Source organism: Mizuhopecten yessoensis, unplaced genomic scaffold (assembly GCF_002113885.1).
Source record: "Mizuhopecten yessoensis strain PY_sf001 unplaced genomic scaffold, ASM211388v2 scaffold716283, whole genome shotgun sequence".
NCBI classification, from domain to species: Eukaryota; Metazoa; Mollusca; class Bivalvia; order Pectinida; family Pectinidae; genus Mizuhopecten; species Mizuhopecten yessoensis.
In genome coordinates, this window is record NW_018480039.1 from 519,225 (window position 1) to 547,179 (window position 27,955).

At 34.4% G+C, this 27,955-nt stretch overlaps 2 protein-coding genes across 2 annotated transcripts; both read right to left on the reverse strand.

The window, feature by feature from the left end:
* Window positions 1-1,476: 1,476 nt before the first annotated feature.
* LOC110442602 (prolactin-releasing peptide receptor-like) lies at window positions 1,477-3,666 on the reverse strand. The gene is made up of 2 exons (XM_021486284.1): window positions 3,228-3,666; window positions 1,477-2,752 (listed from the first exon to the last, which is right to left on the reverse strand). Exons 1-2 carry the CDS (start codon window positions 3,233-3,235, stop codon window positions 1,534-1,536), a joined length of 1,227 nt encoding a protein of 408 aa, XP_021341959.1. The 5' UTR covers window positions 3,236-3,666; the 3' UTR covers window positions 1,477-1,533.
* A 13,975-nt stretch (window positions 3,667-17,641) lies between these two features.
* Window positions 17,642-23,101, reverse strand: LOC110442606 (orexin receptor type 2-like). The gene is made up of 3 exons (XM_021486289.1): window positions 22,929-23,101; window positions 20,758-20,852; window positions 17,642-20,035 (listed from the first exon to the last, which is right to left on the reverse strand). The coding sequence occupies exons 2-3, from the start codon at window positions 20,807-20,809 to the stop codon at window positions 18,639-18,641; spliced, it is 1,449 nt and encodes a 482-aa protein (XP_021341964.1). The 5' UTR covers window positions 20,810-20,852; window positions 22,929-23,101; the 3' UTR covers window positions 17,642-18,638.
* Window positions 23,102-27,955: the final 4,854 nt, after the last annotated feature.

The following is a 27,955-nucleotide window of genomic DNA, read 5'->3' on the forward strand; positions in this document are numbered from 1 at the left end:
GCCTACATGACTGACCTGGTCTATATGATAAACAACTACATGAATGACCTTGTCTATATGATAAACAACTACAGGACTGACCTGGTCTAAATGCTAAACACCTTCATGACTGAGTTTGTCTATATGATCAACACCTACATGACTGAACTGGTCTGTATGATTAACAACTACATGACTGACCTGGTCTGTATGATAAACACTTACATGACTAGCTTGGTCTTTATGATAAACAACTACATGACGGACCTTGTCTTTATGATAAACAACTACATGACTGACCTGGTCTGTATGATAAACACTAACATGACTAACTTAGTCTATATGATAAACATCTACATGACGGATCTGGTCTGTATGATAAACACCTACATGACTGACCTGGTCTGTATGATAAACAACTACATGACGGACCTTGTCTGTATGATAAACACTAACATGACTAACTTAGTCTATATGGTAAACACCTACATGACTGACCTGGTCTGTATGATAAACACCTACATGACTGACCTGGTCTACATTAAGACCTACATGACTGACCTGGTCTGCATAAAGACCTACATGACTAGCCTAGCCTATATAATAAACAACTACATGACTGACCTTGTATATATGATAAACAACTACAGGACTGACCTGATCTATATGATTAACACCTAAATGACTGATTTGGTCTGCATGATAAACACCTACATGACTGACCAGGTCTTTATGATAAACACTAACATGACTAACGTTGTCTATATGATAAACAACTACATGACTGGCCTGGTCTATATGATAAACAACTACATGACTGACCTGGTATATATGATAAACACCTACTTGACTAACTTGGTCTGTATGATAAACACCTACATGACTGAACTGGTCTGTATTATAAACGCCTACATGACTGACCTTGTTTATATGATAAACACCTACATGACTAATCTGGTATATATGATAAACACCTACATGACTGATCATGGTCTGTATGATGAACACCTACATGACTGACCTGGTCTGTGTGATAAACAACTACATGACTGACCTAGTCTGTATGATAAACAACTACATGACTGACCTGGTCTGTATGATAAACACTAACATGACTAACGTGGTCTATATAATAAACACCCACATGACTGACCTGGTCTGTATGATAAAGACCTACTTGACTAACTTGGTCTGTATGATAAACACCTACATGACTGACCTGGTCTATATGATAAACACCTATATGACTGGTATGGCCTGTGTTGTAAACGCTTAAACCAGATCAGTACGTGATGTCATTTGATTCATTTCTCATTATTTACACAAAAACAACTCACATAAGTAAAACATGGTGCTTTAAACAACACATAGACATAAGATAATCAGTTCTTGCCGTACGAACAATACGCGGTCCAGGCCCCTGGGTTTTTATCATAAAGGATCCCTCAATTTGAATGACACAATCTTTCATAAAAAACAGTAGATCTATTGGGAATCATTTACCTTTTATTAAAAATGAAGCAATATATGACAAAATGTTACAGAGTTCGGTTATCATCTCTCTGATCCACTCTGTTGAGACTCTTTACACTTCTTACTTAGACCAGGAAAAGTTTCTCTCTCCATTGACTGCTTACAGCAATACACACCCGAAGTGAATAGTCTTTTGCACTGTGAGCGAAAGTTTGTATTGAGAAAACTATACACAAAAGGGTTAGCAGAGTTAGAGATTAGGTAAGTCCTGGTTAATAATTTCATCACGACCTCCTCGCGCGGTGTCATGGACGAGTTGTAATCTGGCTTCACCGCTCTGAAGATGTTGATTACTATTCCGGGGAGATAACTCACAATAAAAACTATGCTAACAGAAAAAAAAATGAGAGTAGTACGGCTCAGTTTTATTTGAGGAGGTGTTTCTCCGATACTGGCCAGTCTTTTAGATTTTTTGAACATTTCCGTATTAGTTTGACTATTTGAACCTGACTCGTCATCACTCGTGCTATGCCTGCTGACCTTGAACTTCCTTTTTACTGCTGGTGACTTTGGAGAAGTCACGTGATCAGATATAACTGTGTCACGACGACGTTTAATTTCTATCCATAGTCTTACATAGAACCCGATCATACACGAAAGCGCTGTGATGAACATGACTATGAGTACGGTAAAGTAGACCTGTTGGAAAGGACGGCCCTTGTAGTCCTCATCAATGGAACAATCGTAACCGCGCAAACCAATCACAGGCGTGTCCGAGCACGTGATCCCAAACAGCACGAGGGTCGGGATAGAGAAGATGACTGCTAGAAATCCCGCTACGCCACACATAAGTTTGATTCGAGAAAATGGTAGTATTCTCAGCGGCTTGCAAATTTTGAAATATCTATCAAACGCTATCAGCACCAGTATAATGGCTGAGCCATACACAGTGACAGACTCGGCGAACCTGAAGAGCTTACAGATTGGGCCGCTGTAGAACATGTAAGGATTGCTTAGGTCCAGTATCTCAACTGGCATGGCGATCACACAACTCAAAAGGTCAAAGATGGCCATGGTGCCGATGAAGAGATTGGCAGACCGCCGTTTTAATCTCCAGTTGTAGATGTAGATGACAAGAATGTTTCCGACGGTACCAATGACCATAAGTACGGCCACAGAGACGATGACCGGAAGATAAAGAGTGGCCTTCTCGTCGTTGAGTTTGTTGAGCAATGCCCATCCGTAAGATGTGTTCGTGTCCACCGTATGGTTGGTGGGTCCGCACCACAGGTGATCAGAGCTAAGGGAACACAATAGAAATATGTAATGATGAGGTTTGTTGATACACTGTACAAGACATCATTATATTTGACAATTGCATTAAATCAGGAGGGAAGTAATAGTCAATAGTATAGACAGGCTTACTACCCGTGTACTCTGAATTTGATTACAAATGATTAATACAATGTAACAAGAAATCGCAAATTAATTAAAAAGCAGCTACAGAGAGTTAAAGTTTGAGGCAGATTTGACTGTATATTTGTAGTGAAGTGTAGCTAAAATCAGTTTATCTCTGTGGCAGGTTTGACTAGTTACATGTGTATTCAAAGGGTCTCTTAGTTAGGTTTACATACATATCTGATTTTACCACGAAATTGGAAAATGAGCAACGATTTGACACCAATCTCTCTACCAATGTAGATAATAATTCCTAATAGTATTTTGTTTCATAAACGTCAATATTTACGGATGTTATAAAATTATTGGCCACCTACCTGGTCATGATGATATAGTGATTTTGTAGACAAATCGCGTCCTAACCTTGTTGAACCATCTCCTTAAATGACGAGTTATCAGAAGAGTTCCCGATTTAAACAACTACTACAAAAAGCTGCTTAGATATCCGGTGACCAAAGTCTGTTTACATACGTCCACTGTCCTCGCTACCACAAAGCTCCAAGTGACAAGGTGGGACGCGACAGCGCGCATGCGGATCAGTAGCAATACCCACGGTCTGCTGACCGCAGGTAGCGCTAAACACTTCCGGTGCAGGGCGTGAAAAACAGAAACAATATTGTGTATTTATAACACTGTTACCCCATCACAAAATCCTTGTTTTGTCTAAGCGTATAATTCTCACGACCGTAAACAATGATTCTGTTTCAGCGGCGACTGACTATGATGAAGTGAACTGCTGTGGCAGTCGCTTTGTTAATGGATGGACACGGTCATGTAATGGAAACATTATTGGTGTTACGGCGAATTGATTGAGGCCGCACGTGGGTTAATGCCGTTACTACACTGATTATAGGCGCGGGACAAAGTGCTAATGTTACACACACACATATATACATTGTAACATGTGCTGAGGGAATACGAACCACGCTGACACACTATCAATATAAATCATAAAAAATATGATATGATGAAAAATATGTTTAACGACATAATTCGAGATGTACCATTTGTTTTTCCGGACTTATATGTATCGGATATAGGGTCAATATCGTAACTAACACCATTATCAATTAACGTTATCCATCACTTCACAAAATAAAAGGATGCTGTTGCTAAATCGGAAAGAAAACATAAACTCTGTATTCGTAATTATAATATAGATATGTAACGAAGCCATGCAGTACCGACATACACATATGTTGTAGATGAGTTGAATGACATCAGAAGGGATCAGTGTTATCGTTAAAAGATCATTATCTGTTACAACATGTATATTAAGCAATTGGTACCAATTTAAGAGTTAATTTATCAACTGACGTTATCATTAACAAACCTATTTATGAGTTATTACTTTGAACAATTTATCGTTTGTGTAACTTTGTGAAAACAGTGTAAAGGGATATAACGAGATGTGAATGTCTGTGATACGTCTGGCAGATCGATTAGGAAACATATGTGTCTGTCAGATTAAAATCAATGAGACGACGGGTCCATGTAATGTGATACAGGGATTGTTTGTGGTAATTGATACAGATGTTTGTCTTTGTCAAAAAAGTTCAAAGGGATGATCCTCTGGTACATTATCGTAGTTGTCGATGGATCGTAAGTATCGGTGATGATAATGTTTGTGTTAAGTGATAGTGATGTTTGTGTTAAGTGATAGTGATGTTTATGTTAAGTGATAGTGATGTTTATGTTAAGTGATAGTGATGTTTGTGCTAAGTGATAGTGATGTTTGTGTTAAGTGATAGTGATGTTTGTGTTAAGTTATAATAATGTTAAGTGATAGTAATGTTTGTGTAAAGTGATAGTGATGTTTATGTTAAGTGATAGTGATGTTTGTGCTAAGTGATAGTGATGTTTGTGTTAAGTGATAGTGATGTTTGTGTTAAGCTATAGTAATGTTAAGTGATAGTAATGTTTGTGTTAAGTGATAGTAATGTTTGTGTTAAGTGATAGGGTAATGTTTGTGTTAAGTGATAGTAATGTTTGTGTTAAGTGATAGTGATGTTTATGTTAAGTGATAGTAATGTTTGTGTTTAGTGATAGTGATATTTGTGTTAAGTGATAGTGATGTTTGTGTTATGTGATAGTGATGTTTGTGTTAAGTGATAGTGATGTTTGTGTTAAGTGATAGTAATGTTTGTGTTAAGTAATAGTAATGTTTATGCTAAGTGATATTAATGTTTGTGTTAAGTGATATTGATATTTGTGCTAAGTAATAGTAATGTTTATGCTAAGTGATATTAATGTTTGTGTTAAGTGATAGTGATATTTGTGTTAAGTTATAGTAATGTTAAGTGATAGTGATGTTTGTGTTAAGTGATAGTACTGTTTGTATTAATTGATAATGATGTTTGTGTTAAGTGATAGTAATGTTTGTGTTAAGTGAGAGTAGTGTTTATGTTAAGTGATAGTGATGTTTGTGTTAAGTGATAGTGTTGTTTGTATTAAGTGATAGTAACGTTTGTGTTAAGTGATAGTAATGTTTGTGTTAAGTGAGAGTAGTGTTTATGTTAAGTGATAGTGATGTTTGTGTTAAGTGATAGTGTTGTTTGTATTAAGTGATAGTGATGTTTGTGTTAGGTGATAGTGATGTTTTTGTTAAGTGATAGTGTTGTTTGTATTAAGTGATAGTAACGTTTGTGTTAAGTGATAGTAATGTTTGTGTTGAGTGATAGTGGTCTTTGTTTTAAATGATAGTGATGATTGTCTTAAGTGATAGTTGTATTTGTGTTTATTGATAGTGATGTTTGCGTTAAGTAATAGTAATGTTTGTCTTAAGTAATAGTAATGACTGTGTTAAGTGATAGTAATATTTGTCTTAAGTAATAGTAATGACTGTGTTTAGTGATAGTGATGTTTGTGTTGAGTAATAGTGATGTTTGTGTTAAGTAATAGTAATGACTGTGTTTAGTGATAGTAATGACTGTGTTAAGTGATAGTGATGTTTGTGTTAAGTAATAGTGATGTTTTTGTTAAGTGATAGTGATGTTTGTGTTAAGTGATAGTGATGTTTGTGTTAAGTGATAGTGATATTTGTGTTTATTGATAGTAATGTTTGTGTTTAGTGATAGTGATGTTTGTGTTAAGTGATAGTAACGTTTGTTTTAAGTAATATAGTAATGTTTGTGTTAAGTAATAGTAATGTTTGTGTTGAGTGATAGTGGTCTTTGTTTTAAATGATAGTAATGATTGTGTTTAGTGATAGTAATGTTTGTGTTAAGTAATAGTAATGACTGTGTTTAGTGAGTGATGTTTGTGTTAAGTAATAGTAATTATTGTGTTTAGTGATAGTGATGTTTGTGTTAAGTAATAGTGATGTTTGTGTTAAGTTATAGTAATGTTTGTGTTAAGTGATAGTGGTCTTTGTTTTAAATGATAGTAATGACTGTGTTTAGTGATAGTAATGTTTGTGTTAAGTAATAGTAATAACTGTGTTTAGTGATAGTGATGTTTGTGTTAAGTAATAGTAATGACTGTGTTTAGTGATAGTGATGTTTGTGTTAAGTAATATAATAATGTTTGTGTTAAGTATTAGTAATGACTGTGTTTAGTGATAGTAATGACTGTGTTAAGTGATAGTGATGTTTGTGTTAAGTGAAAGTGATATTTGTGTTAATTGATAGTAATGTTTGTGTTAAATAATAGTGATATTTGTGTTAAGTGATAGTGATGTTTGTGTTAAGTGATAGTAATGTTTGTGTTAAATAATAGTGATGTTTGTGTTAAGTGATAGTAATGTTTGTGTTAAGTGATAGTAATGTTTGTGTTGAGTGATAGTGGTCTTTGTTTTAAATGATAGTGATGATTGTCTTAAGTGATAGTTGTATTTGTGTTTATTGATAGTGATGTTTGCGTTAAGTGATAGTGATGTTTGTGTTAAGTAATAGTGATGTCTGTGTTAAGTAATAGTAATGTTTTGTTAAGTAATAGCAATGCTTGTGTTAAGTGATAGTGGTGTTTGTGTTAAGTGATAGTAATGTTTGTGTTAAAGAATAGTGATGTTTGTGTTAAGTAATAGCAATGCTTGTGTTAAGTGATAGTGGTGTTTGTGTTAAGTGATAGTAATGTTTGTGTTAAATAATAGTGATGTTTGTGTTAAGTGATAGTAATGTTTTTGTTACGTGATAGTAATGTTTGTGTTAAGTGATAGTGATGTTTGTGTTAAGTAATAGTGATGTTTGTGTTAAGTAATAGTAATGACTGTGTTTAGTGATAGTAATGACTGTGTTAAGTGATAGTGATGTTTGTGTTAAGTAATAGTTATGTTTTTGTTAGGTGATAGTGATGTTTGTGTTAAGTGATAGTGATATTTGTGTTTATTGATAGTAATGTTTGTGTTAAATAATAGTGATATTTGTGTTAAGTGATAGTGATGTTTGTGTTAAGTGATAGTAATGTTTGTGTTAAATAATAGTGATGTTCGTGTTAAGTGATAGTAATGTTTGTGTTAAGTGATAGTAATATTTGTGTTGAGTGATAGTGGTCTTTGTTTTAAATGATAGTGATGATTGTCTTAAGTGATAGTTGTATTGGTGTTTATTGATAGTAATGTTTGTGTTAAGTGATAGTAATATTTGTGTTGAGTGATAGTGGTCTTTGTTTTAAATGATAGTGATGATTGTCTTAAGTGATAGTTGTATTTGTGTTTATTGATAGTAATGTTTGCGTTAAGTGATAGTGATGTTTGTGTTAAGTAATAGTGATGTCTGTGTTAAGTAATAGTAATGTTTTGTTAAATAATAGCAATGTTTTTGTTAAGAGATAGTAGTGTTTGTGTTTAGTGATAGTGATGTCTGTGTTAAGTTATATCAGCGTTTGTGTTAATTGATAGTGATGTCTGTGTTAAGTGATAGTAATGTTTGTGTTAAGTGATAGTGATGTTTGTGTTTAGTGATCGTAATGTTTGTGTTAAGTGAAAGTGATGTTAGTGTTAAGTGAGAGTGATGTTTGTGTTAAGTGATAGTAATGTTTGTGTTAAATGATAGTAATGTTTGTGTTAATTAATAGTGGTGTTTGTGTTATGTAATAGAAATGTTTGTGTTTAGTGATAATGATGTTTGTGTTAAGTGATAGTGATGTTTGTGTTAAGTGATAGTAATATGTTTTTAGTGATAGTGTTGTTTGTGTTAAGTGATCGTAATATTTTGTTAAGTAATAGTGATGCTTGTGTTAGTGATTGTGATGTCTGTGTTAAGCGACAAAGTTATTAAAATATGTTATTGTTAAGTGATAGTGTGGTTTGTGTTAAATGATAATGACGTTTGTGTTTAGTTATTAAAATATGTTTGTGTTAAGGATGTACTCTTCTGAGGTTCAATCACGTTCAAGTCTCGTTTTGATCTGGTGTAACGGGTTAACAAATTATGATCAAGTTTATTAGCAAACACGTATCTGACAAAATATGTCAAAAAACTAGATGTCTGTTGTATGTAGAACTTTTTTTACAAGAATTTTAAAAATATACGAATTCGGCGGCCATTTTGAAAATGAGTATTAATGTGTATTTCTTGGGCTCCAAAAAAGGCAAAAAAATCACCTTTTCTGACACTAGATTGATCACTTAAGTTGTCATTGTGTCGCCATTTTAAATTATAGCAGGTTCAATCTTGCTGTACAACTTTATAATGTTTAATATGATAAAAATAACATGCAACAAACTGGAAAATTATTCATTATTGATAAAAAAAAATACACATTTAGTGTAACTGAAGCACTTTTAATTTTTGACCGCGAAAAAGGTAAAAAAAATACACAAATGATAATGGGACAAAAAAAGAAGCACACCGACCCCCCATTTTTATGCATGTTTTAGAAAAAGAAACACATTTTCTTTTAATTCATTAAATATAAAAAAAAGTTTAATACCAGAACTTTTTTATATCAAGCATTTAATCTGCAAAAAATGGTAAAAAAATGAGTATTTTTTCATTAAAAAATAGGGGGTAGGGGTAACTAAAATCGGCTTTCTGAGTTAAAAGAAAAAGATTAAGAAATTTTACTTCCATAATTGAAAAGAAAATAATATTTTTATCAATTCTACAAACATTCATACATATCAGATAACACTTGAAAGAAATTGTATAAATTTGTTCCGCAAATGGTCAAAACCAAAAAAATCACCTAAAATCACACAGGTTGTGTTAAATTGGTATCTTTGACCGATCATAGCACAAAAACGAACACACCGACATATCGGGTTTTTTTTGCATTTTCTACTATGCCATTAACTCCTTTTTCCAAAAATCCATACAAGAACAAGTTTAATACAGGAATGTTTTGACATTCAGAGGTGTACATCCTTAAGTGATAGTGATAATTGTGTTATGTGATACTGATGCTTTTGTTAATTGGTGAGATGTTCTGGGGAAGTGATAGTTATTTTTTGTCTGTGCTTAGTTAGAATGATTTATTAAATGGAAGTGATGTTTTTCTGTGTTTAATTTTAGCGGTTTGTGTCTATTAAGCGATAGTGTGGTTTGTGTCAATTGATAGTTTTAATTTTCCTTGTTTTGTGATCGTGTATATTATATTTGGTGCGTGATAAAAAAAATTGTCGTGTAAAATATTTTACAACATTATGAAGCAGCATTTCACTGTTGTTACGTACCCAGTGTTTCACTAAACTAAAGCTTTGGTCATGGTTTTCCGTAGACATATATCCTGTAGCACTGTGTATAGTGACAGTGACTGTGAAGTGCCTCTAACCAAACACTAGACTATAGTACTCTGTTGAAATATATGATATTATAATTATTATTTCTGTGGACATGTATTAATTGGTTCTAGTATTCTTCTTTTCATTTGAACATATATTACATCTTCTCTATAATACTATCTATATATGTATATGTATATATGAATGTAAATGCGTGTATTTGCTTCCTCTGGAAAGGGCTTTAATAGACAATGCCTGTGTCTAATCCTATTGTATCTTTGATGCAATAAAAATGATTTTAAATGGAAAAATACATAGATAGATAGCCAATCAGCATAGTGTATATGTGTTGTGTTACATTTGATTGGATTATTTAGTCTGTTTTTGGTACACGACCGCGGCCGGCTAGATATTGACTACATGCTATCCTGTGTAAGATATTGGGTGTGTATATATTATACGGGATGTTTCCGAGAGTCCTTGAAATGTTTAAACATCGGATGTGTGTATTAATAAATATGATGTAGTCCTATTTCATTTCAGAATATTTGATTTTACTGATCGTATGTACAAAAGGAATTGGGCAACAGGCATAGCCTATATAAGCATTCTCCTTACAAAACATAACAGTATATATACACATCATGTAAACGGTACTTTTACATATGTTTCTTTAGTATTCAAATTAAAATAAGAGATTATTTGTACTTTGAATTTGATTTGACAATACATATTTCAAATATCGCAATTGTTGTAAGAGAGATTATTTTACAAAGCTATTTAGGAATCTATTAAAAACGTCCTATCTTGTAACATCGTTGAAATTTTAAACTTCTCTGATTTTGTTATGTACTTCTTAACTGAAACTATCATATCGACAATAAAAAGTACTTGTTTCCGCTTAGTAATACTTATGAAACTTGCTTTGTCGATAGAATTTATACATGTTTAACTTAAAGATGATAGTGGCGTTATTTCAAAAAGTCTCCACTTCAATTCTAAACACGCCTTTGTATGCATGATCTACTGTATGGTATGTGTTTAAACTTAAACACAGTTTGAAAGTTTCGAAAAAATAAATATATACATTATGTATATATAACTAGAGCGTTCCTCACATATACTGCCTAGTTTCTAGTCGTTATCACATGATTACTGCTGCCTTCCATTTCTTATTGAGTTTTTAATGCCAATTAAACCTGTTTAATGTTTGCCCAGCTTTATCTTCGTCTATTATTGTGATTTCTGTTTAATTATTTTCACATTTTATTATATTTTAAAAGATCATAATGAAATGCGTCGTGGTAGTCTAGAGCGCTAGGCTTTACAGATCTGACCTTATAACCTGATCTCTGTGCTACCGAAAGGATATTTACTTACAGATGTAGGTGTAATTGTACTTCTAAGGCATAGCAACAACTCTTCAAAAACCTTCGTAGACAGATTGTTATCCCAGGTCAACTCCAAATAGATTAACTAATCAAATATTCAACTCATTCCATCAGTCATGTCAGCGTATTTTCCGACTTTTTATACATGCATACCTCATTATCTGAATGGATATTATTATATACTCATTATGTGAACTATTTTACCTCTTATTCAGCTAAACAACAACAAATATTCACAATGATATGCCAAGTTCGCATGCCGATGCATTACCCTTGGAAAGTTATAGGAGTATATATGAATTGTTAAAAATGTTTTGTTGTTTCTCGTATTGAAACATTTATCATTAATATTTTCAATCCTACACGTGTGTTTAATTTATCGAGAGGGATATCTACAAGACGACTGTCTTTATAAACATAAAGATGCAACTGGTGGTGATTAAACAAAACGTTGGAAGTAAAGACGTCCTCAAAATTCCAGGGTTTACTCTCACATCAATTCTCTTCAGAGAACGTAAGTAAGCACTTCCATTGGGGAATGAAAGAAAGTGAGCGCAACCCCTGGAATTTCAAGTTTACAAGTTAATTGGTTTCCTCAGATACATTACAATATACGACATGAGGTATCAGAGTATAATAATACACATTCGTAAAGACAAAATGTTTTGGATGGCAAGTACACAAAACAGGTTGCGTGATACATTATCAATAGATGATACATGTATATGTTTACAACATTTTGTTATTTGTTTCCAACAAAAGGCAAATTCCATTTAATGCTTTCTTGTTACAAAATAACAAAAGACCACTCATTTCAAATTTGAGAGGGATTTTTCTATAGTATAAAGGAATGTATTTTCTAAAACATTTCTCTATATTTCGAGGATGGAGAGAATATCCCGTTAACTGTTACGTTGTGTTGTATAAGACGTCAAGCTACATACTGTGGACTAAATACCAGAATAAGAGGTATAATGAAACAGATTGTGGATACCACCACGAAGTTTCCTGTACTTACATGGGACCTTAATATATACAGAAATATAGGACGTGTGTGTTATATCGTGAACAGGAACCGTGGGAATTCATTGTGATGGTTTACATATAAACTAATCCTGTACGCACCACAAAAAGTCCTCATTTGTATGTGGTTATTTTAGGGTAAGAAAGGGAACATGGCTAGACCAACCATTGTTATGCATCTATAGTAACGCGCATTTTGTAGCCCGTACGTGTGTGGTTTAAATAATATTCGTGCACTTCACGTGTGGTAAGGTGCATTATTATAGAGCATGTGCGGTTAGATGTCTCTGTGTAGTATATTTTGTTGAATTACTGTAGTGTTTAGGAGTACAATTCAAACCAAAAAAACATGTTTCTACCAACTCGACTAAGTAGGAAGTTTCATGCATAGGAACGAAAATGCGATATTTTTACGTTTTCGCTTATTAAGGATTTCATTGAAAGACTTTTAATGTGTATAGCGTGGTTTCGAACACTGATCTGTTGACCAAAACAAATTCCTACATGAATATCGTCTTTATATGGGATTGATGCATGCACACAGGTAGTGTATACAGGTAGCATCACAGGTATAATAAATACAATATAATACAATAAAACACATAGAACTCGGGGGCTATTTAGAAAGAGAAAACATAAAGGGCACCAAACTATTGTGATGATGTGCTGGACTACTTAAAAAAAAAACACTGTTGTACGAATATAAAATCTTCCAATTGTAGAAAATAAATAAACCAGGATGTTATAATTAAGATAAGTGAAGAGTAAAATCAGTCAAGTATGGAATACTATAAATACATAAAATGACCGGAAATGCGTGTCGATAAGCCCTCTTTAAACCATGGAAGAAGTTAATACAGCTGTACTTTATAACATTGGTCGCACACATGCCCCTATCTTCAGATCGTGTCGTGATCAGTGTTTATTTAACGGTAAGCCGCGTCCCCTCTCAACTCAACGGCTTTATTCGACTATTTTTGAGTTTCTTAAAGAGGAGAGTTCTCCGAAACTAACATTGTCAGTTCAAGGCCAAGGGTTAAAGATACGGTAATGTCAACAAGTTATCGAAACTATGACGTCAATATTTAAGATTTTCCCCTGTTGATAATAATATGCGATGATTATAATTTGTGTCAGCGTTTTATATTGGTAAATGATTACAAAGTTAGATTGGACACAAGTTCTTCAACATTATTTTTAACCTCATACGTAAACAAACAATAAATTACACATGATGGTTTAACAAACGGTGATAAACAGTTAAATTCATGTAACAATATTGACCGTCAGAGTGGTATTATCATTGAAACATTTTCCTATAAGTATTACCAACCCTGCAGGTGGGGGATCGGGAAAAGAATACACCTGCTATTTTTGAATATACATGTATGTCAATTTTCAATTTCTTTATTTTCAAATGCAACAGATAGCATATAGGAGTTACAATATATACATGCACATACATGTACAAGTAAATATTACAATCCCTTTATGTAAGATGGCGGAGAACATAGAGTAAAATACAAGATGACATCATAGCAATGTTGACAACATACAAAAGAAAATATATAATCATTGTCAGTGGCACAAAGCTGGAACATACACGATTGCTCAGATATTAAGTATAGACTTTCTTTTAGGAGTAGCCTGAATTAGATAGTTACTAAGGTTTCTCAGTTGTTTTACATTTTTGCAGGCGAATATTTGTATTAATTTATAGACGGACGGACGACGGAAATTATAGGGTTTAATATATTTGGTTCTAAGGTCCGAGGAAACTGGACACAGCAAAATAAAATGGGTTTAATCCTGCATGTATCGTAGGAGGCGACTAATGTGGTAACCACCTGCATAATTGGGGATTCGCTTTGGTGTCCTTTCTTGGGGGACACAAAAGCGACCAAAATAAATCTGCGGCACCCATTGCAATATTTCGAATCTTTATCAACTTTCTACCTCTAACCACCTTTACCTAGCGCCTTGCTTGACAACACCTCACGTTTGGCCTTACTGTTAATCGTTCGCCCAGGTTTGAAAGGCATTGGGTTCTGTCCCAAAGCCAGGAAATACCGAAGTCCTTAAAATTGTAGTTGTTATTCCCAGCTTCACATTCAGAGTTAAGGGTAATGGCAACAATTGGTTCACCCGTTGTCAGTATAATGTGACCGGGCGGAATGCTGTGCTGGGGGCCTTCGGCATGGCATTTCAGTGAGAAAGCATTGTAAAGTCGGCAACCTACCCTGTCTCCTGCTTATACACGATAGCACACGCACACACACACACAGTCACGCAAGCACGCATACACTACACACATTGAGGCACGTCCTTCAATGACCTCAGCTGTTAATAGGACATTAAACAAAATTATACCAAACCAAACCAAACTATAAGTATTACGATTTTCGAAGTATCGTCGAGTGTGAACTGTAATTATAAGTGAAAAATAGTTATGATATACATTCTTATTCATATAACTTAATACTTAAATTCTGCTCAGACAGATTGGTATCATTACATTCCAAAAGATTCAGAAACAAAAAATAAACATTTTTGTTAGAAATAACAATTAAGCATGAGTTAAAAATAACTGAATCAATCGTATATATCTATTTATAACCATCCATACGTGTCATTTAGTCCAGATTTCTCCTGGTCAACCACTTGACCGATTTGTCCTAAAAGTCCATCACTATAAGCAAACATAAGGGTATTCAAGACCATGGCCAGCGTATGGTCAGTCCGATAACTTGGTCAAGTTATCCGAAGTCTAATTATTATAATATATAGAGTTTTATAAATATTTTACAATAAACATGTTTTATTTTGTTTTATTCCCGTAGATTGCAAATTCGAATATCCATGTATACAACTGAATTTTTAAAACATGTTTTAGTTTGTAATGATTGCTTTTACGATAAGTTGACATTAAGTTGACTATGCTTTAAATATCCTGGGTTTGTTTGCTACATGTATAACATGGATGAAGTTTTTTCTTTACACGTTCATGTCACTCATACCGTTATATAGAAGTTATAGAGTTAGAAAAATAATAACAATGAAGCGTTCCCTTAGGACGTGAAATGAATACAGCAGACCTGTTTACATTGTGGAAGATTGGTGTAAACCTACTTTTGATAATGCTGTTTGTCGATAAATTCACATTGTTTCAGAAACTTTATATACATTCTAAAACAGTATTGTCTGTATTCAATACATATCTCGCTAGTATTTTAAACTATGGGTCTGAAATAAGGGAGTATCATGTGGCAGCGGATATCAAAACGTTGCATTTGAATTTCTGTAAAATTTTGCTTGATGTTCGTAAACTACAGCTGTACTCAAAACTGTATGATATATTTTTGAATATGGAAGATATCCCATCGAAACCAGTCGTATTTAGAATGTATTAGATACAATTACGTTATGCAGATAATCGTTTACTACAGACATAATATAAAGAATTGTCTGATTGTGAAGATAGTTGGTATGGAGTATAAAAATGAATTGGTTAGGATGTTTGGAAGAAAATAATACTTCTTCAAAATGTAGTCTATACAGATGTCTTTATGACGAGACAGGTCTACAAAGTTACCTAAAGTGTATATTAATCCTCAATATCTGAAAGTGTTGGTAAGGATTGGAACGTCTTCCCGTAAATCAAATAAAGAGACTAGTAGATCTGGTATTGAAAACAGAAACAGGATTTGTTTGTTGGTTGTCATACTTGATAAAGAAGATGGATTTTATTTTGTTCTTAAATGTCCCTTTTTATCGATTAACGGAAGTTATTTATCAACCCATACTATATCAGATACACAAGTATGTATTCCGTCTTAGCGTATTGCAGAGTTATCTTCTCAGGTATTGATTGGTACGTCATTTATTTGTGAGAGTAACGTCATCAATTTTTGAGAAAACGACGCAATTTTCTCGCACAAACCAATGACGTAACAATCAATACCTGCTCCCAAGAGAAGATAACTCTGCAATACGCAAAGACGGAATAAACTGATTAAGTTGTTATCCACAGAAAATGAACAAATAAATTGCCAATCTGGCAAAATATCCTTTTTTCTTGTAGAAAACGACACAATGTATTGAATTAAGTTTATTATATATAGTGTTTGTCAGCAACATATTCAAATGTCTTCGTTTTAAAATGTAATAATATAACTATCACTAAGTCGGTATTTCTAATTGTGCATTATCTCTTCCTACACTTCGAGGAGTTGATAACTATCATGTGTTAGTGAATATACTGAGATGCACAACTGATGAGCTGTATAGCTCAACGTGATACATGCACACATGAACTTAAACTTGCTAAACAATTAGATTGCTGACCTTGCCTGTTTCGAAGTTGTATTGGCATCACCGCCCCACCCTACCTCCTACTCCATCCCATTCCCTATACAAACATTAAAATATAATCAATAAATATGTAAGTTTGATGGATTCATGTTAAAAAAAAAAAAAAATCAATCTTGTACCATTGGTACATGTAGTGGCCCCGGTATATATTATGCACAATTTACTCATTATCCGTTTGAAATTGACATGTTTCATTCCCTGGCGTCACCGATTAGTCCTGGACGGACGAAGCAGTTGTAGATGGTGTTATGTTCGGACTACTGTATCTAATACCACATTTAATGAGGGGCCGCTGTGGCCAAGTGGTCAAGGCGTCTGACATTCTGTTACCACTAGCCCTCCACTACTGGGTCGCGGGTTCGAGACCTACGTGGGGCACTCGCCAGGTACGTGCCGTAGGTCGGTGGTTTTCCCCCCGGGCACTGCAGCTTTCCTCCAAAACCTAACATATTCTTAAATAAACACAAACAAACGAACCAAATGTAAGGTGCACTGACATTGTAAGGTGCACTGACAATGTAAGGTGCACTGACATTGTAAGGTGCACTGACATGCTTGCGTCTTACATGTACGTACATGCACGTCCATCTTTCTATATACAAGATAGTAGACTTTGCTGATGGATTCTTAGTCCCCGAGGTTTGCTTTAACCTTGATAGGCACAGTGTCTTCTATTGTGTAGTGGCACATCACATGTGTGGAAAAAAAATAGATCGTATGATGAAATACTATTTCATATTTTTGTGACCTAAATTCTTAGTGTACTTAACGACAACTGCGGAAACACAGAAGTGATTCACACGTGCATAAAAGGGGGATATATACGGATACATTTAAACGTGCATGTTTTATGTATCACAACAAAATGTGAAATTTGTTTAATTCCAAAGACAAACTGTGGTCACTGGTCGACTGTGTGGTAGTCAGAAAGGGTAACTGGCATACATATCGTGGCAGGATGTGAATAAGACAGCGTACATGTTACAATTCAACTTGGAACTTCTACATTTAATGACTTCCTGCTATGAGGACGTGATACTTTTGATCTAACCAATATGTATATGGCGGGTGTACATGTCGTCCCGGAATAAATCGTCCCACACTGTATTATGTTTGAACATTAACAAGGATTTCCGTGTAAATCTTCCATTTGTTCATATTTTTTCCTAGTTAAATACTTTTTTAGTTCGAATATCGGAGTTTGTTGACACGTTATTTTAGTTTGTAAATATTCTTTTTATACTGTATCTAAGAAAAGTTGGAAAAATATAACTAGGACAGAACATGCAATTATCTGATTTATTGTCCAGTAAAGTATGGTTATTTACAAATGTCAATATTTACAAAGAAGATAGTAAACAATTTTTACCAGGGTATGATTTTGTTTCCCTGACGTATATAATTCTAAATTAATAAGCACACAGGTGATTATAAGAGGTGTGATCAAATATAATGACATGTATCATTTATACAGCAAACGACAAAAATAACAAATAAAAATAGTAACACTTGATAACGATAAGGAATAACTGGAAAATGGGAGACATTGTCAGATGACAGATAACAAGAAAAAGCCCTGGCCCAGTTGTTTAAAAGGTGGTTAGGTTAATCACTGTTTAACGACATTTTTCAACCTTTGATAATTTCGTCAATATATTAGGTAAGATCTCACATGTTTGCATGTAAATTCACTATACTAAAAAATTGTTATCTAAAAATTGTAACTAATTCAATGGTTTTGCTTTTAAGTTGCACACAAAATAAAATCTGCGCCTATCACTGATTAAGCTCATCACCTTTTGAACGACGGGACCCTAAGCTTTAAGAAACAGACAAAGTGACGTAAGAATGAACGAGAGAGCTTATATCTAACCCACGTGAATAGTTATAAATAACAACCAGTCATATCGCGTGGTATATCCTTTCTGTACTTCACTGTGGAATTTTACTTGAATACATGCAAGTTTATAATGAAATACAAAGTACAATTGGCAATGCGAGTACAGGAACCCATGGTATATATATACCAGCGTTAAAGATATCTTCAATCATGTCTGATGGTTCTTGTATATGTAGGAAATAGAGAGATAATCCCACCCCTTTAAAGAGGTCGTGGTTCCTTGTGCCTCCGAGGTAACATGATGACTTGATTCCCTCGTAGTAAGAATGTAATCACCATAATTTACGATACTGTGTAATAGATTTCGTCGCATTTAAGTCCTTCAGCAGTTCTATAAGTCTTATAATGTGTAAAACCTACGTTTTGTTGCAAGTGCCGAACCTCAAGACTTGAGCTGGTCCATTTCAAAGTCATTGGTAGGATTGCTTTTATTGGAATCAGATCGTGTTGCATTTACCTTCCGGAAAGATCCCCTGAAAGGAGTTGTACGGCGATGGAACGATCCTTTACACCCACTGACGGCCATTGTGAACAGTTTAGAACAATGTGTGCGGAAGTTTACGTTTAGAAAGCTGTAGATTACGGGGTTAATCACATTGTTGATGTAGTAAGAGCGAGCAAAGATTTTAAGAATAAGCTGTTGCACCTCCGAATGCTTTATCACAGAGCCTTTCTGACGAGACACGAGCACCTGTACCACCATTGTGGGGAGATAACTCAGAACGAACGCAACGGTAACTGCTATAAATATCTTCGTCGTCTTGGAGACTTTTACTTTCGAGAGAGCTTCGGTTATGCTTTCTAACCTTAGTTTCCGTGATGTATTAGAAAAAGATCTTTTGAAAGATCTTTTATTATTTGTGAAGACACTTGAATCGTCGTCACTGACACTAGAGTTATATCGGGTCCTTTTAACAATGTAGTGTCCTCCTTCAGTGTGTTCGTCACTAGGCCGATTTGATGGAGTTGGCTTTTCGCCTATGATGAGATTTTTCCTGCATCTGATCTCAAACCAAATACGGAAATATAGTCCGGCAAGCAGTATAAACGACACGCCAAACAATAATGGGATGAAATATTTATAGAAAATATCGCGAAACAGGCTATCTTTGTATTCCTCTGATACCGAACAATCGTGTCCGAACAGGCCAGTCACGTGTGTTGGAGCCCTGGTGATGCCGAACAAAACCAGGGCTGGCACCGACAAAATGAAAGCCAAAATCCCTGCCACAGCGCACAGGATCTTTGTCTTTAGTGCCGTTACAATCCGCAGAGGCCTGCAGATCTTTACGTAGCGGTCAAACGCAATTTCGATCAGGATGATGACTGAGCCAAATGTGGTTACGTTTTGTGAGTAGCGGAAGAGCTTGCAGGCTAGGACGTTGTAAAACGTGTAGTGAAACCTGACGTCATAGATGTCAATGGGCATGCAGATCAGACTGGACAATAAGTCAAACACTGCCATGGCAATGATGAAATGGTTCGACGATCGACTTTTGTATCTAAAGCAGAAAACATAAATGACAAGAATATTCCCAATGACACCTGCAATCATCAGGAAACCGACGAAGATGATGACAGGAAGGAATAGAAAAGCTTTATCGTCGTTCAGTGTCTCCAGAAGTCCAGGTGGGAATGTAGTGGTGGTCATGTTTCCGATCGGAATCTGTTGTCCTGATGTTGACATCCACACGCTACTTTCGTTGAAGGATGATTGATTTATCTTGGTGCTCTCCATTTCATCATCTGATGAGGTCATTAGGTGCATATCCGTTGTCCCTGTCATAGCAGGAACAATAGGTTATTTATCAACAGTATTTCTAATGTTAACCGTGCATAGTTGTACAAAATGAGTAGACCGGAAGTGTATCCGATGTCAAACATTCTCAGATCGTTCAAGTGATATATTTTTTATTCAACAAATTTTAATGAAACAATCAATGATTTATTATCGTAGCGTACAAATAGTGTCTAAATAGTTTACGAATAATTAAACAAAGGTTTTAATTTAATGTAAGCATCTCAATATTACAATTCAAACTCATCCACACGGAGTGATTGCATGTGTATTGCTATCAAACACTACGTCTATATTTGTTTGTTTCGATCAACTTCGTAAATAACTAATACATTATGTCATAAATATTTAAAGAGGGTATGGAAATTCCACCGATGGTTTAGAACTAGAGTCAGAACCGAGGCTTTGCTGTAGTATCTGCCCTATGTTCTACACCAGAGAGTAGAGTACCTATATCCACGTTACTATACCTACATAATGAACGACTTTCAAGTTCAGCACTAAATATAACAATTTCTGTATAACCTACGCATAAACCTTATAAGATCAGTAAATATTATATTTTTCAAAAAAAAACACCATTAGATGTATTATCGCCCCTGACACATTATTAATCGAAGTATAGTATTTTCACTGTGATACAGTGATTGAGTTTGTTTTAAAAAAAAATCCCTACTCATGGTATAATCACATTGATGTTTACCTTTCCAGATGCTGGTGGTGTATAAAGATGTATCTGTGGTAATATTCTCCATTTTGCTCTTTGGGGAATCTGATGTATCTTTTTATCCGTTGTAACTGTAATAAAAAAGGGAGGAAACTGTAAATAATAATACTCGAAACAACACCACGTATCAAAACGTAGTAATGCTGTAAAATTGTAGATTATTTATAATTTAAACTAGGTCACATGACAATAAAACTTAATTTTAAAGTTCATTTCATTTTTGTTTAGTTTTGTCATTTTTAATCTAATATGAATTTAAATACTTATTGAAACTGGATTTGGAAAAAAAAACAAGAAACAAACCATATTATTCTCGTACCTCAGACAGAAAATTCAACATACACCATGTTAGATTTGTCGATCTCGTTTGATCTGTCTGGTACCTTAACGTGACATTTCGCGAAATTTTTACACTGTGATGTATTCATCCGCGCGTTAACAGTTCGAAAATTGACAATCCGCATTTTAAATATTCTGTTTTGTCGTTATATGTATTTATTTGATGGTGGTTGGTATGTTACAGACTCATAGCCCGAGACTGAGATGATCCGATCTCGTTCAATACCATATGCAATTGATTTTCTTGAAACCTATAAAACATGAACGCAGTATCTATTACACGATCCATGTTTTCGCTCTAGTTATTGAACAAATTACAATTGGAATGATTCACTGTTTCGATTGCGGTATGAAATACTTCCGTAAGCGAAGTTTTATCTTATCTATTTCAGTAGAAAGCTGACATATGTGTCGATAAATTGATAAAAACAAATTGAAACATAAGGAAAACTAATTATTACAATAGGAATATAAAAATAGTGATATTTAGTTACAGGAACAGTGTGTGTTTTTGTCATTCTAATTGCCGTGCATTGTGCCTTTTGTATCGAACGGGACCGCATGTGCAGACACAGTGTGGTGAGGACATAGTGTCAGTTCTCACTAGTTACTATGTATATAATATATATGTTATTGTTGTTGGTGACTTCTTCGGGAATATATAATAATATTCATACATAGTCGATAACAATCTGAACAAAAAGTATAAAGGTATGATTATTTGTGATAAATAAACAGGTAAAATACAAATAACAAATATTCTGGAGTTTCAGAGTCACTTGACATGTAAGGTTCAGCATAGCATAACGTACCGCACATGTGTAGTATCACACATCAGTCAATTACCGTTTTCGAGAAAATATATGATTTCACGTAACATTGTAGTTAGCCAACTCCTTATTTATTGATTTAAACTACTTTTTTGTACTGGGTGCTGATGTTTGCTGAAATGGGTGTCGACGTTTTCAGTGAAAATAGTGTGTTAAAATGTATGCAGTGACATTGTATCTGAGAAACTTACATAATGTCATATTGCATATGTATGTCTCATTTCAACCTACCACAATCGGTTATTTCAATATCTTAGACAAGGGGATGCTACGCGTTGCTATTAAAGTGCAATAAGATTATCTCAACTAAATTGTAAACTATGAAAGAGGGACGAGTACATTAAACAATACAGCTCTTGATAAAATTAGTCCGGATAGTTAACATTTTATATGGATTAACTATTTGAATGAAGTATACGCTAACAAAACAACACTTGATAAATGGTATTTGATATCACGATGAAATAATGATACTTTACACAAAACTAAATAATTAACTTATTAGAAGGAGTATATATCATATCAAAGAGCAACAAATGGTAGCCTTATAGGTAAAAAGTGTCTATCATATTAAACAACGCTAGACAATAAACCTATTAAATGGAGTAAGCATTATACGCATCACACTTAATAAATGACGTTTATCATACAAACCACACTAAACACTTCACTAATTTAATGTAGTATATCATATAAAGCATACACTAAATACTCAACTTATTAAATGGAATATGTAATGTTAAACAAAACTAAAATTAATTTATCCAAACGAGTATATCAGATAAACAACACTAAATATTTATCTTTTTATATGGAATATAGCATATAAAACGACACTAAAATTTAGCTTATCCAAGGGAGTATACATGTATCATATAACAACACTAAATACTTGCTTTATTAAATGTAATATATCATATAAAAGGACACTAAAGATATTTTCATGTTAAGTATAACGTAATGTTGGTTAGTACTTACCGGCAGAGCTGTTAAGCATATCAAGTTAGATGTGGAGAGATCCAGACCTTGGGGCAACCAGCTTGTCTACAGTTCGATAATGACTCGGTACATATGTTGGAGGGTTGATAACTTCCTTAACAAGATGAGGATCGTACGTATGGTGGGTTTTAGTGAGATGTTTACCTCCGGAGAACAAGTCCTTATGTGACTTCCGACACATAAAATTGTGTATATACCACATTACTTCAACTACTGACAATAAATATAAAATTCTCAAAATTTTATATTCTACATAGAGCGTGTGCTATGATTTCCTCTGGTTATAATATCGCTAACTTACACGGGGGACATTGCATGATACTACAAATAAATGGATAATTTATCCATTTCATTTTTTACACAAAACTGCTTTTTAAATGAAAATACTGTATACAAATATATTTTCATCTTGTTTGCCATAAACACAGACTTCCTTTTATTTCCTTCATTTTCATCTTACTTATGTAAGCCGTCAGTGCAAAGAAATATATGCTTCGAGGTGTATATTCTCAATTTAACCCGCTTCGAGGAATTCAAAAAAAAAGGCATTAAATTAAAGTTATCTTAAAATCTTGTTATTCCAGAAACGTTTTTGACAAATGGGAAATTTCAACGACATAATGCACAAACTATGATTCTTAACTATGCATTTTAGATTCTGATTTCAAGCGTCTTCATAAGCAACACTATGTTTTGAACATAATATGCATGTATGACTTCATTGTGCGTAGACAGAACAATGTTTTTTTGAATTTCGTTTTAAGAGAGATAATTATTCAACAATTGAACAGTTTTGACGCCATTTAGTGTTCGCCTTTATCACCATACATCAAATTTCTTCATTTGAATTTCAGGGACAATTAAAAGTTAAAAGTTTGGAAATAATTCAAGTTGGTCAAGATAACGCAATAAAATCTGTCTTCTGTTTAAAAGTAGTGGTATCAAACATGGATGTAAGAAATAAACAACCTGTATTTCCGGTAGACTCACTTATATTTACATGTACATGTTGGTGACATCTTGCAACGCGTATGATCGCTTCACTTACTCCGGTTCTTTCCGGACAATTTACTAGAACAATGTTGAAAAATGTACCCGAAGTAAGAATAAAGGACTTTTAAGTGCTTTCTTATTCATTTTAACACAATGTTATGTTATAATAATATTTTTTTTACATTTTTGTATTTTTATTTAATTTTAAGTGATATTTATCACTTGAGCAACTCCTAAATAGTCGAAGATACAAATAGAAAATCATTGTAAAAATTAACCTTCCCGGCAATACGAGAGATAAAAAAACAACGTATACAAAATTATTATATTGTACGGTTAAAAAGCTAAACATTTAAAAGGCGTTGGTTTTGGTTTCATTTTCTTTAACGTCCTATCAACAGCTAAGGTCAATTAAGGATGTGCCGCCATGTGTGATGTGTATGCGTGCATCCGCCATGTGTGATGTGTATGCGTGCATCCGGCATGTGTCCCTGAGGCAGGGTATGTTGGTGTACTTTCCTCCTTGTAATAGCGCGGATCTAATGACGACTTTATAACGCTATCTCACTGAAATACCATGCTGAAGGCTACCAGCACAGCATTCTGCCCGGTCTCATTGTACTGACAACGGGTGAACAATTTGTCGCCATTCTCCTATATGCTGAACGTTAAGTAGAGAATAACAACCACTGATATTAAGGACTTTGGTATGTCCCGGCCTGAGGCAAAAACCAAGTGCCTTCCTCACCTTCGCGAAATTTCAATATTAAAACCAATAGAGAGGTGTTGCCAAGCAAGGCGCTAGGAAAGAAAAGGTACTTTGAAATATAGCATTGCAATGGGTGCAGCAGATTTATTTTGGTCGTTTTCATATTCCGAAGTAGAGGGCACAAAATCAAATGCCAATTTCGGCAGGGGAGGGGGGTCCCGCACCACAAGTTACCTCCTATGATACTTTGATACAGGTACATACAGTGGGTAGCAGCAGGCGTAATACGTTTTCGATCCCCGACCTGCAAAGTTGCATTTAAAAGGACACGATTTGTGGCACACTAGTTTGATCGCCTACGATCCGGAAAATACGACTGTTTGTACTATTTTTTGTAATATTATTGTCTCGTTTACTTGAAAAGGGATGGCAAGTGTATATTTTAATGAAACCATTTCATGTTCTGATTTTGATCTGTAGTTTGTCAAAACAACCAAATGCACAAGTTCGTTGCACGTTATCTTTATGGTAATCATCAACGTTAACCTTTTATTCATGTCGTGGATACACTGACACAAAACCCACATAAGAGATGAAACAAACTGCAATGCTCCTACTAGTTTTAACCTGTGTAAAAGAATATTAATTTTCACCCGGTAGGAACATTTTAAAGAGTCACATTGTTACGATTTTGTCTGTTAACAATAATTATTTTGTCATATAGTCGTGCCCAAAGATGTTTTTTATATGTTCATCACTCTTGTATAATCATATTTGTCTGATCTATCAAATCCAGTCGCTCACAAGGACATTTGATCAACCACGCTAAGACACTGTCACTTGATTGTATGTGCTACATTTGTGTATCAATTAAACGCTGGAGGATCACTATGTTGTTTTTGTTATTTTATTGTCAATTTCTAGGTTAAGAAACTGGATCGCGAAATGATGACAGATTGTAGACAATCAATTTCTTGATTGGAGAAAGAGTATTTAATATTTGGGTGGGATATACATAAGTCGCCTCTTTGTATATTGCGTTTAGTTAAACCAACGCTTTATATAATATTGTATTAAGAAAGGGATGGAAAACACGCTCATTTTAATATATATTATAACTCTCTCCAAAAGGGGAGGAGATGGGATGCTTTAATGATAGTAAATACACACAATAGGATGGTCGCAACATTCATCTTGGTTTTGTTTGTTGCTATCTTTGATGTTTTTGTTTTTTATTTTTCTATTGCTATTGTGTCTATGGATGTTTTTGTTTTTTTATTTTTCTATTGCTATTGTGTCTATGGTTGTTTTTGTTTCCGTTTTTATTTTTTGTTTCTGGTGTTGTTGTAGATGAATTCTTGCTAGGGTATCATCTTAATGATACATCTATTTGTAGATAACAATCCTGCGGCGCAGTACTCTGTCTCGTATAGTACGCAGGTAATTCCTCGCCATCAGGTCGGAAGTGATTAGTGATACACACTCAATATTTACATGTCAGTTCGATGGATGAGAGTATATCCGGTCATATACATACCGGAAGGATGACCTCCCTAAATTTACATCCCATGTTTCCGGTTGTCCGCAGTTTGGCACGTGGCGCTGTCATTGTAATGACACTTATTTAGGAGAAGGTTTCAATTCACCTCCACAATTCCTGTACCCGATTATACTCGATAGGTATATTATATTTTGATATAAAATTTAGAATCTACGGAGGAATACGTTCGTCTAGCGAAAAAATGTGGAATACCCTACGTTACATACCCCTCGATACAAACGCAAAATTACACGGACATTTCAGATTGCACGAGCACATTACGCTTGTGCAGGGTTTTAGCCCTCGTGAACTTTATCCATTCGGCCTATAAACGAGTACAATCTGAAACTTCTTCTAAATACACATGTGTGATATTGTTTTGGTAAATGCATAAACTTATATTCTTATTACATTTTCTGTGAAACATTACTCATCAGTACCGCGTTTTAATGTGCAATTTGTTTTCCGAAAACTTGATCAGAACAACAATGTCAGACAAAACGACGACGAGAACGGAATAATGACGTCACGTTACCATAACGCAAATGGCATTGGCATGTTCGGAAACCATTCTGTATTCAATTTGTCGATTTGATCACTCGATAACACGTGCTGGCAACTGGGATGATACAGCCTTCTTAAAACAGGTTATATCACTGATCCATAAGGTATGAAAAATTACAACATATTTGACCGTTGGAAAATGTTCTAATAACATCAATAATTGATAGGTGATCAGCATACGAATTTTCGTTGTTGACCGATTTGACTTCAAGCAAAGTTAGTAAGGAAAACTGGGACAGGAAGTATTTGATGCAAAATGTCAGTGATATGTTTAGATATGTAGTTTATAGAAAATAAGTACGACGACCATACTACGATACGTCCATACATTGGGTTTGTAAGTATGTTACTAAGAATAACGATAAAGGTGTATTAGCCGGTTGACCTATGTATCAAACTTTCACGAAAGTATTAATTGGATAGTTTCGCTTTAGAATTAAAACACGTCTGCCACCTTCGATAGCTCGGACATGATTTTTTAACAGTTTTAAATTTTCGAATTTCGAACAAAATTTGAAATTCAACCGGTGTTTCAGGATGGAATAGGATTTGAGACCTATATCGATATAACGACAATCTCAGTTCCATCAAAGTATTACAATCTTATTTTTTGTAACTAATATCTGCATACATTAGTTGTGTCCTGACGAAAGAACACAGAGGATTTAATTCTTAAGGTGAGAGGAAGCCGGAGTATCCGGCGAAAATCCGCGTGATCGGGCAGGTGACCGGGATCGAACACGGCCACTGCGCCCCCGACCCGCATATAAGTTACACACGAGAACAAATACCGACTTCACTAGAAGAGAACGGCGTCATTGATACAAAATATATATATTGTGAATGCATTTTTATCAATCATCAATGATACAAAAAAAACTACATACGGAGACCGGGGAAAGTATGGCCACCCCCAATATATTTATTTCTTGAGCTTATATTTACAACTTTAAGGGTCTTAACAGTTTAGTTGGCTGGGCATTCACACGAAAAAAATGGCGAGGAAAACTCTAATGTAAACTTACTAAACAGGAGAAAGTTACTTTTGAGAGGGTGGAAAGAAAATCATGACCTCGCTTCTTTCTAGTTATGCGAACTTTCTGTAACCGGAATTGCTACTTTTTATCGTACACACTGAAAGCTTCAAATGATAGACATATAAAAGCGTAGCCAAGCACTTACTGTCATATTGCTTTACTA